The sequence below is a fragment of the Salarias fasciatus genome, chromosome 15 (assembly GCF_902148845.1).
Source record: "Salarias fasciatus chromosome 15, fSalaFa1.1, whole genome shotgun sequence".
Lineage (NCBI taxonomy): Eukaryota > Metazoa > Chordata > Actinopteri > Blenniiformes > Blenniidae > Salarias > Salarias fasciatus.
In genome coordinates, this window is record NC_043759.1 from 7,697,304 (window position 1) to 7,718,574 (window position 21,271).

The following is a 21,271-nucleotide window of genomic DNA, read 5'->3' on the forward strand; positions in this document are numbered from 1 at the left end:
ACTCCTCTCCGCTCCACTCTGCTGGTTTCGCCGCTCTGTGGATTTACAGCACTGATCATTATCACAGCGCTCCCCTGAGACTCAGCAGTAATTCCCAGCCTCGCCTCGCCCCAGCGTGGATCGTGGACACCTGATCCGACCTGCTGCTGTCGGGGGTTTAATAATTCACCCCCCCCCCCCCCTCCCATGACCTCCCCACCCATCTGTGAAGATCGAGCCTGTGTAAAGTGATTACTCACTCCGGCTGACACAGTTCTCCACTAAAGCTCCTCTCGTGCCTCAGCTTTCTCCCGAAGCCGCCGGCCGGCCGGCGCACGTGGGAGGTGTGGGTGCAAAAAGCATCGCGTCCAAGTCGACCCCCGCTCAAACTGAACTTCGGTTCCTGCAAGGCTTCACTTCTCCTGCTGCTGCCGGACTTGAGCACTTCGGGACTCTCGCCCTCAACACGTCGGCTGGGCAGCACCTCACACCTCGGTCTTTAGGGCTTGATGCTTTTTTTTTTTTGTTTGTTTTCCTCTTGTTCTGGTTCGCAGCTCAGGCATACGATACGACAGGATGGTGCGGGTCCCTCTGGACCGACTGGTCAGGAGGCTCTCCACCACTTTGAAATGCTGTAAAGCACGTTGTGTCGCTTTATTTAACTGTGTGGAAAATGCCACATAGATAAAGATCAATTGATTGATTGACTCAACCTTGTCGAGGATCTATAATAACTATTGTTTGATCAATCAGTGTTTGTGCTTTTTGAAGTCTTTTTTTGCTTTTTAGAAAGATCTAGTGCACCTCAGCTAAACTTAATGAATATTTAGTATCCACATAGACCTAATCTAAACCATGAGCAGAGACTGAACTAGATGACCAAGAGCAGTGTTTACCAAATATAAACCACGGACCGCCACCGTCCATCCATTTATCCATCCATCCATCCATCCAGCCAACCATCTCTCCATCATCCATCCATCCATCAACTGCCCAAATATCCATCCATCTATCCATCCATCCACTGTCCAACTATCCATCTCCCATCCATCTATTCATCAATCGTCAAACTATCCATCTCTCCATCCATCCATCCATCGTTCAACTATTCATCCATGCGACCACCCAAATATCGATCCATCCATCCATCCATCCATTCATCCACCCATCATCCAACCATCCAGCCACCCTTCCATTCAACATACATCCTTCATCTTATCTTTCCATCAATCATCCATCCATCCATCCACCGTTCAACCATCCATCTCTCCGTTCATCTATTCATCTGTCCATCCATCCATCCATCCATCCATCCATCCATCCATCCATCCATCCATCCATCCATCATCCATCCATCCTTCCATCGGTCTTGTCTACCTGTCGCTTGGTGTGGTCGCTGATCTCTCCCGGCATGTCGTGGGCGCTCTTGATGAGCGTGCGTGCGATGTGGTAGTAATACACGGAGATGATGGCCAGAGGGATGAGGAAGTAAACCAGGAAGATCATCACAGAGTGGATCTTCGGATGCATCTGGTTGGACAGCGGGTACGGCACGCAGTTCACGAAGGTCACGTTCATGTTGTCCTTGTGACCCTGAGAGGAAGCGAGGACAGGTTTTTAAGAACGGAGCGAGAAAAAAAATGTTAAAATAAACAATTAGGAAAGATAAGTGTAAAGCTGTAAGTTGCTCTAGAAGTTACAGCAACTAAAACTCGTAACTTGAGAAAGTAACTCTTGAATTTCTTTGAATGATCGTCCTCAGTGTCTCATAGCTACATTATTGAAGTGTTTCAGTGACATATTATCTGTGATTGGGTCGATCTAATGATTAACTTATGGAAAACTTTCATTGTTCTACACGATAACGGTGGTGAAGTCACTGAATACACAACTTTTTTAAAATGCTTTGAACATGTCAGCACTGGTTGTAATTAAGCAGGGTTAAACAAGAAAGCCCATCATAACAAGAAAAAGGTAATAAAAAGACAATAAAATTACTTTTACAGCTTCTTATTTCCATATTGTTTCCGTGACTGATAAAAAGACAACAAACGACAATACAGAGAAAAGAAAGAAGTGACAGTGAAACAAAGCAGAATATGAGAAACAAAACTAAACCGGAGGCAGAGCGGAGCAGACAGTCAATGCAGGTCATAAAACGGAGAGCAGAGGCGCTTGTTCGGCGGTAAATCTGACAGTAACGGAGACTTTATGGGTGTCAGGGGGGTGTTTGCCTGGCGGGAAAGCCCACCTGTTCAGTTTAAACCGGCCGGCCAGCGATGGGCCTTCGGCAGGAAGTGATGGACGTTACACACTCTGTGTGAAAGCAGCCAAGGTCGCAAACCCTCTGCTGGCAGGGAGTCCGGCGCTCAGATACGACTCACACATCCTGCCAGCGAGCGGCGAGCGAACCGCAGGGATGTTACACAGTCTCCGGTTAAAATGAAGAACTGTGCCTCCACGTCGCTAATTCATTAATACGAACCTAACTGAAGTGTCTTTTATGAAAGGAACATCTCTCGCTCTCTTTTTTTCTTGGTCGCTGCCTTCACTGCGGTAAGGCGTTGCAACTTTTACTCGATGCAACGTTTCAATTGGAAACGCATCCTTCTGCATTTACACGACACCGTTTTGTTCCCACGGAAACGGCAGAAACCTTGAAAAAGCATGAGCAGAAGAGCTAGGTCTTATGGCAGTGGTGTTCATTCACAGTAGCAGAGTTAAAGAAAAGTGGCGTTTTCCTCCGTCTACTTGGAGACAGAGTCGGAAAAAATTTTCGTAAAGCTCCATCTTGGGAGTCGTTTTTTTCAGTGGCTCCAGGCATCGCTGTCGTACAAACGGACACACAACGAGCAACAGAAGTTTTCCGTTTTCACTTTCACTTCTGTTTCCTTGGCATGTAAACAGGGCCTTAAACTACAATATTCAGATGTGTGTGATACGCATTGTAAGAGAATAAAAGAACCAAAAAATTAAAAAAAAACAAGAAAAGTAGCAACTGTTTAAAGTTAGCGCCCTAAAAAAAAAAATTGAGTGTAATATCTTCTTTTGATACATTGTCCTCTTTGGTCTTGACGTTTCTGACATTTCAGAATAAAACATTAGGAAAAAAAACATTTTCCTCCTTCTTCTCATCGTCATCTAAATCTGCCTCCCTCACTTCCCTAGAAGAAAACTGCTTTAATCAATAAGAGAGCTGGTCAGGAAGCCCTCCTCTGGGGACAAAGAACACTTCATTTGCAAATGTGTTGAAAATTGAAAATATGTGGTTAACAATGTTAAAGATGTGAAAATACAAAAAAAAGACTTCAACATGCATCGACCAACAAGCCAAAGCGAGGTGAGACGAGTCAGAGCGACATCTGCTTTAAAGCCTCCAACAGACTCCAATCACACCAGAAAAAGTTGCTCAAGGGCTTTCAAATTTTTTACTCAACTGCATTTCAGTGTTTTGTTTTTTTGTTCATCTCCCCAAACAATGAAATCAGATTTCCTCCTCTGGTGTCAAACTGCCCCTGCAGCAGTTTACTGGCCGTTTCTTTCGTTTACCTGCATGACGACGACTTGTGAGAAAATGGCCTCGGGGACAGCCAGCAGGACGGACAGCAGCCAGATGGACACGGCCTTCAGACACGTCCAGAACACGGCGCTGGACGTCTGGATGTCCATCGGGTTGACGATCGCCTTGTACCTGGCGGAGGAAGAGGAGCAGCTCGGGGTTTGTCCAATAAACAAAGGGAAGAGTGGAAGAAATTACCTTAAAATGTTTTAAACTGCAACAAAAGCATCACACCTTTTCTCAATGGTACGAAGGATTTGCAAGGAATTTAACACGGAAGAAAACAATGGAGTTTTTTTTATGTGTTTTATGTGTTGAACAAACATTGAGGCTGAAAAAGTGTTTTTATTTGTTTTGCCTCATGTTGGAAGGTGTCTAAAGAAGCATTTTCTGCACAGCAATGGAAAAAGGTTCACTCAAATGAACCTTCTTTCAAGATAAAACTCGACTTTTTATCCATGATAAGAAATGTATCCCTTAAATAGAAACGTTTCAATTAATCAGTTTGAAGAGAAAAAAAAAAAGGAAACCAGGACCTCATTTAGTCTCACAACTGAGTGAATATTAGAAAATCAGGCCAAAGATGTCAGTTCGCACTTTAAAAAATGCAAAACTTCAGAATAATTCAGGTTGGTTGATGTAACATGAGCGCAAAAAAGCAAAGCGTTCACCGGAACGGTTCAGTCCCCTCCATGGCAAATGTGCTATCCCAGTGGGTTTTAATGTGCTTCATAGATATATACAGTTTTAAAATCTTCAGCGTGATAAGGACGGGCTTTTTCCAAAAAAGAAATGAAGACAGTGCAACCACCCCATGTCGTTACGTCAGCCTGTTTGTAGATATGCGTTCGACGGTCCTCCGTGTTTTCAAAGCCATCCCACGAAAACACACCTGAATTTAAAGGTCGTGTCGTCATGGAGGACGTCTGACAATGAACTTATGCACAATCAATCTTATGAAATGTGAAATTGTCAAATCAAAGCCTGAGAGCTGAGAAGAAGAAGGAAAAAAAAGAACTCAAGACGTAAGGGAAGCGAACATGCTGGGCTGTGATCTTCATATCGACAGATCTTCAGCGCGGCGCTGCAGAGGTGACCTCTGGAGGGAGAGCCGGCTTTTGATTTCAGGCTGGACGTCTTAACAGCCCTAATCGGAGGACATCAGATAGCAGCCGCTGATGCGGGGCTCTGGGGCTCCGGGGGCTCTTTAATGTTGCCAATGGCTTGACTTTGCAGAGCCGGACAAGCGATGACCTGAATCTTAAACATCCGAATTTAAGAAGGAAGAAAAAGAAATCGAAACTTGGCGAGAGATGCAGACGCCTGATAGCATCATTTGAATGAAGTTGTAAACAATGGGAGCAGGGAAGGCGTGAACCACATCTTCAAGCTGATCATCAGCCTGCGGGAACATGAGCCAGTCGGGAATCCTGAGTCTGAAGAACTAACAAGTGGAAAGAGCAGCTCCTGCTAAATCCACAAGGAGACTCGGAGGACTCGGGGGGGAAACGCCGCAGACTCGCATGACTCGGATGATTCAATTAATCCGGTTCAGCTACTGCGGTCGGGAGAATCGCCCCAAAACGGATCGGAGTCCGACGATTCGGTTCACCGACGTCCCTCCTGTCTGCCGCTCGAATTCAATTAACAAGATAAATACAGCAATAAACCAGCGGTTGAACACACCGGTGTTCATTATGTGGCTGATATATTTTATGCACACGCTAGAATGACCATGATGAATATAATAACATCATTACTGTAATTTATATAGAAAAACTCCCAGCAGACATGTTACCTGTAGATGGAAAACACACAATTTATGTATACACTTAGTGAAGTTTTTATATTTTTTTTAAAAATTCCCTTTTCTGTATGTATTTGCACATTTTATGCACAATTGTTTCTTTACTTATTTTACTAAATGCAATGATAAAACTCAAAAAAAGACTCTTGGACAAATCAACAGGTGGCATCTTACAGAGATAAAATCTGCAAACACACTCACACAGTTATAGAGAATTTTCTTTTCCGTGGAGTCGAAATCGAACAACCTTTAGGTAAAAACGTGTTTCAAACCCGAGAGAGTTCAGGTTTAAATGAAGAGATCCTGCGCGCCCTTGCACGCATGCGGCTGTGAACGTGTGTGTGTCCGTTTTAATGGCCAATATGTCCTTAAATATGCTGATCGGATTAATTTTCCGTGGTTGACATTGCGATGGCACGGCGGTTTAGTGGTTTCCCTCCCCTGCCCTCCGTCCAGTGCTCGCCTGGATTGGTTCCAGCCTTCGCCCACCCTAACTTGGATAATGGAGGTGTAGAAGATGGATGATGCATTCACGCTGACATTGCACGCTCCATAATGTGACTGTTGGGCGTGCACATATTGCAGTGTTGATAGGATTGACTCTGCAGTGCAGTGTTGGACCAAACGCAGAATATTTGGAGGGAAAAAAAATACAATGGAGCTCCAGATGAGTTCTTGAAGCAGTCACTAAATAAATCCTGCTTTCTTTTGTCTTTTTTCTTGAGTAAAGGTATTGGGCCATACGCGGCAACTCAATCAACGCAACAATGATCACAAATCAACATTTTAATAGAAGAACAGAATATTGATGTATCAAAACCACCATCTTTATGCTGTGACCAGACCAAATGCTGACGCAGCATCCAAAATCAGTGGATTCTTCAGCAGTGCTTGTGTTGGACGTCCAGGCTGTTCCAAACGTTCACTCCATGTTCAGATGTTCAGACACACAAAATATTCTGCAAGTGATTCCAAATGTAGGTGTTGTTGTGAGGTTTTGCATCTTGTGACTTATGAACTTTTGCATCATTGGACATCTCTAGTAAGTAAGATCTCCTTTCTGGAGTCTGCTGCTGGATTCAACCTGGTTTCTGGCAAAAACTGGTACAAAGCATATGTGACGAAAATGGTTCTTTTCACTAAAACCAAACCCGAAATGACCAAAATCTCCATGCAAAGCCAATTCTAATGAAACCAATTGGTACAAGACAGAAAAATGTCCCAAACAAACTTCTCGTGTTGCATCGTGCATGTGTTTACATCCTGACAGCAACACACACACACACACACACTTTCTGCAGTGAAGGAGTAAAAGCCTGAATCCTTCAGTCCTCATGCTGTAAACTGGAGCTCTGCCACTGGTTCCTGCTGCTACGAGCTGCTGGTGGGTGGAGAACGGCAGCTGGTGACCAAGCGCATTTTTCCTCTCCTCCATCTGACTCTGCGTCCCACTCCTTCATTCATTCATTCATTCATTCACAGAGGCAGCCTGTCCAGTTTCTACCTTTCCTTCTGATCAGCTGCCAGTCCTGTTCAGCCCCCGCCGGTTTAGTTGACCTCTCCGTGACCTGTTCTCCGCTCCGTTCGCTCGGTTCTCTCTCACGGCCGACTTTGCCTGTTTTGTTTGTTTTTGTCTGCGGGGTTTCCGTAAAGGTGGACTCTTTAAACTTTTAATCCCTGAGTCATACTTTTCAGTTTCAGCTCTTGGCGACACAAAACAAACTCAAATCCAAAAAAATAGAATCATGTTTCAAGGACAAAATCACATCAATGAATTATGTTTTAAAGGTTTTTTTTTAGACCACAACTTGCGAAGGAAATGGAAATCTAGCATGTGGAATCATCAGTGGGGCAGTGGTAAGCTCTCTCATCTCACTGTGGGAAGTTCCCCAGTTCAAACTCCTACTTGGGGAACTTTCTGTGTTGAGTTTGCTTGTTTCCGGTTTTCCTATTTCTTCCACTAACTGAGCTTCAGGACTGTAGAAGCTGGGATCATCTCCACTCCGCTCCGTGAGCTCCAGTTAGACGAAGCTGTGTATAAAAGATGAAAGGATTGTGGTGTGTGAGACATGCGTCCGCTCCATCCACAGCAACTAAAGCAGTGAAACAGTGTGAAACTGTAAACGATACAATAAGACTACATTAACTCTCATCTCAGTGCATGAATAAATCCTGTCTGATCTCGTTAAATTTTACTCTCCACAAGAAGCAAACTCTGCTTTTAAAAAGCTCCTGTGCTGCTTCGCTTATTTATACATTTTAATTAATTAACTTATTACTGAATCCCTTGTTTTTTTTAATATTTAATTGTTATTAATCTTTTACTGCTGTTATGATGTAAGTGAAGTTTAATTATCATAATTATTCTATTGTGGGCTGCAGGACACCTTGAAATTTCCCCTCTGGGTGATCAATAAAATATCTTCTATCTATAAATCAAATGAAGGTGATCAGCAGTGCAGAGGAATATTATTGTTAAAAAGCAGATTACTGTCCTTTAAATGAGGTCGCTGCACAGGAAACCCAGCCGTGCATGCGTCTTCATCAGTTCATCTCACACACACAGCTTCAGCTTCACTCGCTGCATCTTTTTCCTTCCTCGCCGTGTGTCGGCGAGTCTCGCTGCTCTGGTGTTTGACCGGATTTCCACAAGCCCGAACAAGACGACGAGCGGCTGAAGTCCTCCCTGTGAACCGCTGCAGCACCAACCGGGCTTCACTTTCAACCTCCAGCAGCAGACGATGGGTGTAGAGGCCGGACTGAGGCGCGATTAAACTGTGATTAATTGCAATTCATGAACTACTAAGTTCCTAATTAATTAAGCTGAATGTTTTCATTCAGTTTCCATCACTACAGTGAAATCTTCCCATAAAACCTCCTCTGGCTGCTGAAGTTAATTACATAAAACTCTAAAACATTTAGCAGCGATTCTGTTCTGCAGCTCCGTTCAGCTCCCATGGTGCATTGCTGCAGCGTGCAGAAACACAATTTCTGGCTTCATGTTTCTTTGGCACGGCTTCCATGAAGTTTCAGGTGAAAATACATCGATTTCATTTCAGAGGAGCATCAAAAAGTTGCACTATGTATGACAGTATTTATTATTCCCCACAAATTTTCAGCTCTGTGAAACTCAGATTAAATCAGACCTGAAGAGCTTGCTGCTGTGCGTTAATGGAGGGACGAGAGGCGTTATGAAAGCAGCCCGTCGTAGCACTTCACACTTTAAAACCCAAATCATTTAAATAATTATATTGTTTCTCCTTTGACGGCCTCGGCGGCTCGGGGCTCTTTATTGCGGCTGATGAAAGGCGCCGTCGGCCCTCGGACGGCCGGGCTGCACACTGGAAGACAAAAGAGAAAACGCAGGAGCGCTTTGTCGCTCCGGTCCTAATTACCCACCTTGGGTAATCCTCCAGCCGCATTTTGAAACCTTCATTAGAGAAATCAGATTGATGATTCAGCTGCGAGGAGCACGACTGATCCAAACCAGTGACTGAGCGCCATCTGTTCAGGTTTGGTGCTCGACGATTTCAGATTTCAGAAACGAGGGAAGCGTTTAAAAAAAGACGGAGAAAGTCATTAAAGCTTATCTGCTGCTCTGAATCAGAAAGAGCTGGAACCATTTGAGAAATATAAACGAAACAGATTAGAACTGACATTTTATTCTGAATTTTATCAACATATCAGAGGGTGGAAGTGAGGAAAAAAAACAGCCGTGGTACGTTTCTCCAAAGACTCACAGCTGATTTTAATGGAAGTTAGGTTGTTCTGATGGATGCAGCCTGCTGCTGAGCAAAGATCTGCTTAAATATGAAGTTATTAAGTAACAGAGGCCACTTTTACACGGACGGCTACATTTCTCTTCAATTTCAGAACATTTTTTCATTCAAACACACGATGCCGATGACGCTTCTCTCTCGTACTGTGACGTCATTTTCTGTCACGTAAACATAAAGGCTCCACTTTTGGCTTAGTAGTAACCCTTCTTCTGAGACTTTTGGTTTTATTTCAGCACAAACAAAAAGCTCAAAACGCATTGAAAATTCACTGCTTTTGCTATGGGTCTCTCTCTGGAAGGGGGCAGATGTTGTTTCTAAACCCTTTACAAGTATTTCAGCATTGATGAAGCCTTTCCAGATGTGCCCACTGCCCATCCGATATGTATTAATACAGCCCAAGCTGTGTAGCTATAATAAGCCATATGGTCCTCTTCAGCCTGTTATTGTACAAGAGATTCAACACTAAGAGAATATAACATCGCGGTTACTGTGACCAAAATGATGGCAGCATTGTTGAAATGTACTTATACCCACACTGAAATCATTTAACCAAGTTTGTTTTAATGATCAGCAGAGTATTATTAATAAGAATCCATAATCTAGGCCTTTTTTAATTGAAAGTAACAGCTGTGGTATGATCAGTAGGACTCTTTTAACAGTTGGACAGACATTCATCGGTTTGCAAACCACCAGATAAAACTAAATCAAGTGCACATCCATGAAAAATGCACCAGATTAAAGGTGAATGGTGGTTTAAAACTCCTTTATCAACCATTAGCTGGGCAAGACAAGGATATTAAAATCAACAGCTATTAAAATACTATCATATACAGGCATTAAACCAACCAGGAACACAGAAAAGTCATTTTTAAAGCCCTTAATGTATTTTGGTAGCCGATAAACAACACTGTGAGAGTGGTCCAGCTCAAGTAAACAGATTTCAAAGCTGATGAAGGAGGATGTACATTTATAGTCCTTTTTATAAACAGCTGCTATTCCGACCCGGCGACCAGAGACAGTTTAAAAAAATGAGCAATCGGCCGATGAACCAGCAGAAAAAGCAACTAATTTCACCAGCATTTATGCGAATCTCTGTGGCGCCATCACGCCGGCGCCATCTCATGCAAAACTGCTGGATTCACCACAAAATCATCCTCTTCATACAATATAAACATGACCGGTAGGAGAACACAGACGTTCGTATGGGCACATGGCCAAGTTGGATGTTTTTTTACAGTGACTTGACACATTTAAGAAAAGTTGCATTTTCTCCCGTCTACACGCAGACGGAGCCACAGCGTTTTTTAAAAAGTCCCCTTTTCAGCGGCTGCTGTCACGGAGAAAGACTCCCAAAAACACTACAAAAGTTTTCCATTTCAGCATTTTCATCAAAACTGAGAATGAACATGATATATGATTGAGGGTGACGATTTTTTTTTTCAAAGTTCTACCCTTTAACTGTATAAAAAACTTTTTTTTAAACAATGTTCAAAAATTATTCCACGTACTTTTCCTCATAGTATTTATTTAATTTAAAATAACAGACACTAATAGAGTACATCACTTACATTTCAAGAAATCACGTCAACTGGACTGAACTGATGAAGCCACAACGGTTTAAAAAGACACGACTGGCTGTGATTGTTCTGAGATGAATCAAATCACACATCAGGGGTGTCTGCCCAAACTAACTTTTTTTTTCCCGATTCATACCTGCAGACGTCAGCTCTACACATTTGACTTGGACTTTTCCACCCAATAGGAAAAAATATCTGGATATTTCACAAAGGTCCTTCAGTAGATTTTATGGACATCAACAGACTTGATCTTGGTCTCTCTGTCAAAATCTGAACCAAAAAGTCAAACTTCTTCAAACTTTGCAAATGTAAACTGAAAAGCCACAATAGCACACAACTTGTTGAAAAGGTAGAAATATGTCTGAAATCTTTATATGAGAAGCGCATCCCTGCTCTCCTGCAAGAAAACAACCGTGTTGGCTGCATACATGGCCTCTTTAAATTTTAATGCGTCTCAGCATAATAATATTGGCCGGGCTGCGCTGTAGCCCAGGGCGGTGAAGCTACCTCAGCCGAGGACCTGAACACTGCAAGAAAAGACTCATTCAGGACCACTTTTCATGGCTAGAGCGATGACAGCCTGTTTGCTGTGGCGTTTAACATTGTAAATGAGTCCTACATAAAACAAAATCATATTTCCTTTGTACTGACTATGACTACTGATGATGATAACGTTTGTTCTAACTCGTGAGGAAAGGAAGATCTGGAAGTGACTTGGTGATTGTGTTTGGAGGAGGATGGATGGATCAGGTACATGATTTCAAGGACTTTACTGTGTCTGCTTTTCAGATTGTGTCTGAAGACACAGAGTGTTCTACAGGAGAAAGGCCCCAAAGCCAAGAATCAAAATGCTAACTACTCTGCCACTACACCACCTCTCCAAAACGGATATTTTTCTGCTTTTTGTTTATAGAAACTTCAATCTGGAGGTAGCAATGTTCTATTAATCTATCTCTTTACATTCCTGCAACATCCCAGGCACTCAAGACGGTCCAAAAAATACAAATAAACATCAATGGATTTACATTGCTTTTTAACTGCTTGAGCAGCCCCACAGCTCTTTACATCAATCACATTCACCCATTCACACACACACACACACACACACATTCCCACAGTTGAATATGTCAGCAGAGATCGACTGATTCTGTCCCTGAGAATGTTTTTAAATGGTGACAACAGTTTGGTTTATATCTGCTGCTTCCAACCAACAGTTCCTGTGGACAAACATTGAAACTGACCGTCTTTCATCCCAGGGACGCTCCGATTGAATTGATGAGGACGTAACTCTGACTGTTTCCCAGAGATGACTTCCTGACCAGAATAGATATTTCCATCACAGATTTGTGTCCTAACAGATTACACTCTGACTTCCTGCTGTTTTTTTTTTTTTTTCAGCCACACGAAGCGAGCGGTGGAGAGTTTGACTCAGTCCAGTGTTTCACTCTCAGTCTGCGCCATGATTCATTCATGCAGCTGACGCTCATACATGCCTTACATCATTCTGCTGTATCTTTCTTTCTCTCTCAGAAATGTGATGCCTCATTATTTATATTTTGCCGGAGTTGTACACTTTCAAATATATTGCAGGATGTACATTTGGTAGATTTATTCGAGTTCAAGCCTGACACAGTGAGGACGATGCTGCTGAGGAAAGTGAGGATGTCCAAAATGAGGAAGGAGTTGGTTCAAAGTAATAAGACAAAAACAAACCTCTGACAGATAGTTTGAAAAGCTATTAACTTTGTGCTGTATTTTGAATTCTCACCAGACCAAAGCTTTATAACAGAGTCCAGGAAGGTAACACTTTGTTTGCAGAGATGACTGTTCTATTGACCGACAAAATAAATGCTTACAGTTGCTGCGAGTTGGGCTGAATGCATTCGGAGGCTCACTGCACTGATTTGATTACCGGCTAAGAAGTGATGAGGAGTGCATGAAATTGCTGGGTTTTTCTCTGTAAATGTGCCCAGAAATGAAAGTGTGTTACCTTTTGAATTGAAATGGATGCAGTGTTCGCAGAATAATGACGAAGACTGAACAGCTGAGGTGTCAAACTCATTTCATTTGAGAAGCTATATGCAGCTCAGTTTTATTTTGAGTGGGTTGGACCAGTGAAATAATATCACAGTAACCTTCAATCTAAAACTTTTTTTTATTATTATTGTTATTATCGTTGCTGTGGTGTAGAGTAGATTTAATGATGATGGTGATGTTTTCACAAAGCCAAAACATTTCTCCAATTTCAAAGAAAACTCCTTGTCCAACATACATTCAAATTTTTAGAAAACTTGATTAGAACCTCTTGTGGGTTCATTTTGGCCCACGGGCCGTATGTTTGACACTCTACCGGCTCTACATCCAGTCCCTGTGGCCCACTTCTCCGGGTTCTCCTGTGACTCCCCCTCCCTGATCTCTGATTGGCAGAAACATCACCGTGACAGATCCTCTAACTCTTAAAGCGATACCTCAACATTTTGGCACATTGGCCCATTTAGCGCAATTCCTTAGTCATTTCGAACAGCATACTTACTTTTTTTGTGAGGGCGAGCTGTTGTTTACTCAGAGGTGAGTCGGGGAAGTTTTTTCGGGACGGACACAATGGAGGTGAACGGTATTTTTGTTCCCCCTCGTCAAACTCATCAAATACACAATCCAACAACCCCAAAACAGTTTGGTGGACACGTTATAATCCGCACATTCACTACGCTGTGAAATATTTATGCAAAATTATGAGATTGAGTTGTTTATGCGAAAATTGCTAAAACGGAACTACTTACTAAACATGGCGTCTGGGCGTAGTGATTTCAAAAGAAAAAGTAGTTCCTAGTATTTGCTTCAGTGTCGTAACGCTACAATATTATTTATTGGTGTTCCACAGCGTAGTGAATGTGCGGATTATAACGTGTCCACCAAAGTGTTTTGGGGTTGTTGGATTGTGTATTTGATGAGTTTGACGAGGGGGAACAAAAATACCGTTCACCTCCATTGTGTCCGTCCCGAAAAAACTTCCCCGACTCACCTCTGAGTAAACAACAGCTCGCCCTCACAAAAAAAAGTAAGTATGCTATTCGAAATGACTAAGGAATTGCACTAAATGGGCCAATTTGCCAAAATGTTGAAGTACCGCTTTAATGCCTCACAATACTTTCTCTGTGAAAAATGTAATTCTATCTTGAGAGCAGGTAAAGCCCAGAAGACCCTCTTGTGATCTTATTCGTCCCTAAGGATGACCTGCACCACTGATCTACAGGTTACAAACTAATTCTTTGATGACAGTTTTGAAGAGCCCAGTCGACGCAAAGATACAAAGACATCTCTGTATGTTCAAGGCTCCAAATGCAAACGAATTATAACACAAATGAATAACAGCTGGGGATAAAAGTAATCTTCAGGAGGAGAGCCTGTGCAAACTAATGACTCCTCAGCACATGTGAAAACGCCAGCTGATGTGATCTGCTTTTATTCCCTCCTTTGTTTGGCCAACAAATTGATGTCGGCGACCAAACAGAACTTCTTTTCATTTTCTTTTTTTAATGACAGTGAGAAGTAATATATCACTGATAATATATCAACTTGAAGGAAATGTAAAGAAGAGCGTGTTTCAATCATATCAATGCATGCCACACAAAATGAAAACAAGAGAAACACTGAGGCCAGCAAAATTGCTAACACATGTCGCTTAAACTCTAGAAGAAGAGGAGCCGGCAAAATCTGATTGTTCAACGAAACAGTCTCCAAAAAAAAAAAAAAACTCCGAACTTCATATTTAAATCTATTTATACTCATACACACAAAAACACACAAGAAAAACCACACAGCGTAAACGGTGCCTGTTCTCATATCAGTGAGTTTGGCTGTCATTACGCAGCTCGACTCCGAGCAGGATGAACGCTGCGAACACACACACAAAGCCAAAGCCTTGAAACTGTTAGTACTGAGGGGGAAAAAAGCCTGAAGAGAGTCACACTCGGCACGACTCACCTGCCGCTCACAGAAGCCTTCATTAATCACCTCAGCACAATTCAAACTCATGATGACGGTTTCCAAAACCTTCGACTAATTCAAACCTTGCTTCCCGTTCATTCATATAGAGAGACAGAAAAGAAGCAAGTGGAACTGTTGTGATTAAAAACTAAAAAGTTAAAAACCAAAAACAATGTAGTTTTTTGGCATTTGTTCAATATGTCATAAAAACCAAACAAACTAATCAGACTCAATAATAATGAAGTTCGCTGAGATAGTGGTAGTCTGCTTTAAACCACTGAATGCAGCAAAGATGGTTTATCTAGTATTTGATAAACCAAAAATCTGATTACTTTTTCCAAAAGTCAACCAAAATGCACAAGTGATTTTAAACAATTACTCTTTTGAACAAGTAGTAGAATGAAAGTTATAAATTTAACTACAGTTCTGTGAATCCTGGATGACCAACCAGAAGGTGGTGCTGAAAGCACTGAATGACGTATGCCAAAGTACTCATGAGGAATCCTAGAGACCAACCTCACTGAGAAGCCTCTGCACAGCCAAGGACCACGTCAAATGGACGCGGAGTGGCGGCGCTGTACAACCTAGAAAAAGGTACTGGGCGTCACCCAGGAGGCAAACGGCATGTATGTCATCCAGGGTTACTTCCTTTCAGCCCGGCACAAGATGTGGACACCGCTCTGCTGGAGCGGCAGCACACGCTCAGTGGTCGACGGCGGTTCACCACCTGGTGAGAATGGCGAATGGTATCCACGATCCAGTGGGATAAGCACTGCTTGGAGAGAGCAGAGCCTCCGTCAGGGTCTACATACCCTGACACAACGGGGTTGTCACCAGCAATGGCCCAGCACTAGTTGTGTCGATAACGGACAGGGTTGGATTGGAAGTCGGCGGGAGGAGCGCATGGCCACGGCCACAAGCTAACGCAAATTGTGTCACTGAAAGACAGGATCGGCGTCAGCTGCACGGTCAGGATTAGCTTTAGCAGGTTACAGTCAGGTCGGCACCAATCCAAGTCGGCCCCGCCCAACTCGGCACCGCCCCCGGGACACAGTCAAGTCGGCACCTAGTGAAGTCGGCATCTAACCAAGTCGGCCTCGCGGGGTGGGGGGGGCGGCTCTCAAGTGGCCGAGTTGGTCGGTTCCGACTTGACTGTAAGCTGCTTACCAACTCGGTCAAAAGCCTCTTTTTTTTTTTTTTTTAAATCCCAATGCTGCCTGCGGCGCAATGATTTGCAGTTTTTTTCGTGCGCCGCTTCTCCTCACATAGCAGGTGTGAGACTGGAGGACTGGATAATGTACCTGGAGCTTCATGTTTGACGTTCTGTTTGAACCGAGTAGCTTAGCTACGAGTGTGCAGCGCTTAGCGGCTGTCTGGTCATGTGACCAGTCCCCAAGGCATTCTGGGAATCATAGTGCAACGATGCCGGCTGCGCCGCGACAATTTGCACAGTTTTTTTCGTGCCGGCGTCACACCGCTTCTCCTCACGTAGCAGGCGGGGGACTGGAGGACAAACTGTGTGATTATGGTGACTGACAGGTTAGAGGTGGATAATGTACCTGGAGCTTCATGTTTGACGTTCTGTTTGAACCAAATAGCTTAACTACGAGCGCGCTGTCTGGTCATGTGACCAGATCATGTGACCAGGCGGCGTTCGCGGAACGCCGCTGTCAGCCACCATAATCACACAGTTTGTCCTCCAGTCTCCCGCCTGCTACGTGAGGAGAAGCGGCGCACGAAAAAAATTGTGCAGTGGTCGAGTTGGTGAGCAGCTTACAGTCAAGTCGTCACCGACCAACTCGGCCACGTGAGAGCCCCCCCGCCCCCGCCCCCCCACCTGGTGGCTTGATGCCGACTTGACTGTATCCGGGGGCGGTGCCGAGTTGGGCAGGGCCGACTTGGATTGGTGCCGACCTGACTGTATCCCAGCTTTAGCTCCCTTCTTCTGGCTTACTAACAGCCACAGTTGGCTTCAATAAGGTGAGGGGAGCACAAACAGCGATGCCTAGAGCTATCACAGACCATGTCGCCACACGGCCAGGCTCAGCACCAATAAGCCAGGAGAAAAAAAAAAAAAAAAACGCACAAACGGTGCCTCCACAGAAAGCGGCTAAGCTAAAACTAGCTGTGTCGCTAACCAGCCAAACTATCAATAAGCCTGGAGGAGAATGCTGGAACGGCGCCTCCACCGGCAGCGGTCACGCTTACACCCACCGTGTAAGCCCAAAAAGCTGGGGAAAATAGCACAATGCAGCCAAAATATGTTTATCCTCATTAAAAATAACAATTTAAATATGTTAATAGAGACATATTTTACTCGATCCATGTCTGATCTATGTTTTTGGTTGTTTTCTTGCAGTTGGTCTTGAATAGACCTCACTGAGGTGGGCTTGGATGAGACCTTGATCCCCCCCTGAACCTGAACTTCTTCACATTTGTCACAAACAACCAGCATCTGAAAGCACATTTCTCTGTTTCCAGCTCCATTCAGCAGCATCTCAAGGCCATTAACTAACCCTAACCCTACAGTTCCTCCAAGCCTTTGCAGCATCCATCACATGGACTCATGATCCATTAAAGGGCTTCACAATGCACCAGGATGCAGCCTCTGCACACATGGTCACACACACTGAACCCCTGCAGCTGTTAGAAGGGCCACCAGCCTGGTTCAGACTTAAAACGTCTCTTTTTTTCTCCGCACTCACAGCACGTGCATTTTCACACAGATTGGAAGAAAGCAGTGTGTCCACATTGGAGCTTTTTTCTAGTAAATGCTTCAGATTTTGTGGATTTTTGTTGTTGTTGGTAAATTTTTCTGTTCTTTGGTGTGATGGAAAAGTAAACCTCGATCCAGTGAAGCAAAAATAAACCTCCGCATATCGTGTCTGGCTGCTTTTAAGCTCCATTCCTCTCCTCTCCACAAACACTGCCTTTCACATTTTCTTTAATTTCTCTACCCCAGCTGCTCGTTTTTCATTTCCGGACAAGCTATTTCCCACCATCGCAGTGTGTCGCCGATTCTTTAGTGACATAAAGCTGAACGAAAAATCAATTCCACAAACAAAGGTGGGGAAGAAATGCTTTTTTATTTTTTTCTCCTCCTTTCTCCCCTTTGGCTTTGAGTCTTTGTCACACAAACACATCCCTCCAGGGCTGCAGGATTATTTCCCCCTCTATGCTGCTATCAGGAAACAATGACCTCTGATTCATGATTTCTTGATGCGATCTAAAGAGTAGGCCTCTCAGAAGATATCCGGCTACAATGGATCTGAGCAGCAGATCTGATTCCCAGCGGTGTCTCTTTGAGGGGGGGGGGGGGGGGGGGGGGGGGGGGGGGGGGGGGGGGGGGGGGCACGGTTTCTGCCTGGAATACACGGCAGACATCAAACCAAGCAGAGCGCTATGAGTGAATTTAGAGGAGGACAGCACTCCTGAAAGAAAACCAGAAAAAGGCAAACAGCTTTTGGAAGTGTTTATTTGGAAACTAAAGCATGGTGGAGGTAGCATCATGCTGTTGGGCTGCTTTGTTAGATCTGCGTATCCATTTGAGTGAGATAATGCTGCAAAGCAGCAACACACATTGCAGGACGGAGTGTTTCAAAGCATGAAGTTGATTAAAATCCTTCTGAAAACAACAAGAGACGACAAAGTTCTACCAAAGATTAGAACATCCTGAAGTCTGCCACTGTTGTTTTGAGGAGATCTTTTTCCAGGCTACACAACAGCTCAGCCATGTTTTTCAGGATGTCTTGACAGCGACTGCCTCCAGACTCTGAGGACACCCACACCTGAACAGCTAATTTTGGGTGCATCATCTTAACAGGAGGCGATTGGGAAAAGTCCGGCAGCCACTCCAATCACCATGCTAATCGAGCATTAGCTTTCCCGTCCTCTTCAAGGAGCTCCAGGCAAGATGGTGGCCGTTACAGGCTCGTTAGTGGCCTTTCAGCCTCGTTAGGGGCTCATTAGGGCCGTCAGGGTCGGACACGTGCTCAGATCGCCGCTCGCAGCTGTGAGATCCGGAGATGAGTTTCCCTTAAACAAGCTGATGCGATGGCGCTCCAGACAGCCGGCGCTGGTAAACAGCCAGAGAGGACGGGCTTGATGGGCTTGACGGAAACCAAACAGTGCTTCTAATCTCAACACTTTCTCCCGGGTTGATTCATTTTGCGTAACGATGTCTGTCTTTGAGCGTCTCTCCAAACCGCTTCAAGCTTCTCTGGCGGTCTGAACACAGATGTACGTCATCGTGTTTGAGATATAACGACACTTTCCCGGGAGTTCTGTGCATGAGTTTCCTGTGAAATATGAAAAAATCCTGAGAAAACAATTAATTTGTCCTCCTTTATCTTTTTATTCTGTTCCTGCTTTCCAGCTGAGAGTCCAGATAAAAGATGTAAAACGATGCCTTTTCATAAAAGTTCCAAAAAGTTTTGTTCTCAGTGACCCCAAACTCTGTTGTGGTGTCAACAGACACCTGAAACGCTACGAAGGGTTTCTATTTTAAATGGGGCCTAGAAGTGGATTTTGTGTGTTTTAGAGCTGCCAACTGTCAAACATAAAATGTGAGGCTTCACAATTTTTGAACATATTTTGAGTAAAAACAGCTAAATCAGAGGCAAGAGCAGAGTGATGCACTGACAGGACGTCCACTATAATTCACAATTTTTCTTGAGTGGAGCTCTTTAGAGTTTAGTCAGTTAATGGCCAAAAGCTCCAGTCTCTGTTGTGTTCACTGAGGAAACAGCTGAACAGAATACAGATGTGAGGGTTTAGCTGAAAGACATCAAGCCGTACTGTTTCTCCCCTTTTTTTCAGTTTTAAATTGACAAACTGAACTTTTAAACAAGTGAATTCATCTGATCTTTTCTTTCAATATGACAAGATGTTGAAACACTCCTTGTTTAGTTATCAAGCATGAATGCACTACAGTTCCATTCTGATTCATTTTCAGTGACTTTCTGCACAAAATCATTCATATCTTCCGCAATGGAAATTCCCTCTCGAATTTTCATTTACATACATTCATCTTCAGTTGAATTGTCATTTTTTGATGTTCAAAGGAGTGCCTGAATGTGTCAGAACATGCTTTTCATGCACAAAAAGGAAATACAGTATGTGATGGTTCTTTAATTGGGTACTATGTTTTTACTTTCCCAAAATAAAGAATTGTGTTCTTGAAACTCTCAGATAGCGGTTACCTGGATGGCATTTCTTATATAACGTGTCCACTGAGCCTCCAAAAACAAGAAACATTCCATTTCTACTCAAGTCAAGATTCTTCCATCCATATATTAGTCTGCATTCAATAGTCGCTCACTGTCGTTTTGATCCAGAAGGTGAATATGGGTGATTTCTTTCCTCCGCAGTAATACATCCAGCCAAATTACCTCCTGCTTTCTACTAAGCCCTCAGCTGAGGGAAGACAGGAGCCGCAGTATCTCCAGTCAGATGGAAAACAACAGCCACATATTTCATGGGCCAATTTGAGAAGCAGTATGACAATGGGAGGACATTAAAACCACCACGGGAGCTCATTAATGTGCTGTTGTAGAGTTAGCCTCGGGTCACTGTGGCTCTTCTTTCCAGTCTTTTGACTTTTTTTTGCCTCAATTCGTTTACATTTTGTCAAATTGGAGCAATTTAAAAGAACCCAGGTTGACCATTAAGCAGCTCTTGCTTGCAGAGCACAAGATGCATTTGTCACCAGTTTGCCAAGATACTCAAGAAAAACGAGGATTCTATCAATATTCGATCAGATTTATGAGCGTTTGTTTGCTCTCTCCCGACTGTTCTCCTGCGGTGAAAACAAGCGTGCAATATACATAAACATGCAACACTCGTGTGGCGCTACAGACGACATAAGCTCCTGCAGAAATTCAAGAACCTGCTGCTGCCTTCTTCTTTGAGTTTGCATGTAAAGGTCAAGTCTGGGATTCCAACTGGAATCCAGTTGCATTAACATTCAGAGGATTTCAGCCGCCGCCACGCATGACACATTACGTACTGACCTTTACCTTGACTGCAGAAGCACTCGCATGCGTACAATCGTGCACACTGTAGCATGAGTTTTCGCTGTTGGCCCCTGAGGTCTGTGCAGCGTGGCGCTGAATGGGAGCGCCGCCGTGTGTTTGTCTCGCTGGCTCGTGTTGTACCACAACAGATCTCCCCCTCTGCATGCTGTCTGGTCCAAACACGCAAACAGCACGATGAGGCTGTGGGTGAAGCTGCAGGGACGGTGCACGTGCTGAGAGGATGTGTGAAAGAACCCATGCAGAGTGTACAGCGAGAGCCAGAAGAAGCTCCCTGGTTTGAGTACAGAGTGGAATTGAATTCATTCTGTGAGGATTTTGTGCTTTTTTTTTTTTTTTTCACTCTTCAGTACATACAGGGAGAACATGCAATCTCAATTCATTCTGTGCAAAATTCTGCTGATTTCAATTTTTCATCACTGCAATCTCATTTTGATGCAGAATTTCACTCACTGATTTCCACTTCCTCTCTTTTGTCTATCCTATTTGAGTGTCACGATGGGTTTAAAAAAAAAAAAGCTGAATCAAACCATGAAACGATGCCAGAACCA

At 43.7% G+C, this 21,271-nt stretch overlaps 1 protein-coding gene across 1 annotated transcript in view; it reads right to left on the reverse strand.

Moving 5' to 3' along the window:
• The window catches only part of nmbr (neuromedin B receptor), a 48,442-nt gene that overhangs the window by 19,822 nt on the left and 7,349 nt on the right, over positions 1 to 21,271 (reverse strand). The window contains exons 2-3 of the mRNA XM_030110196.1: positions 3,529 to 3,670; positions 1,357 to 1,572 (exon numbers count right to left, since the gene is read on the reverse strand). Of these exons, the coding sequence (XP_029966056.1) occupies positions 1,357 to 1,572; positions 3,529 to 3,670 (358 nt within the window). The remainder of the gene's footprint in view (positions 1 to 1,356; positions 1,573 to 3,528; positions 3,671 to 21,271) is intronic.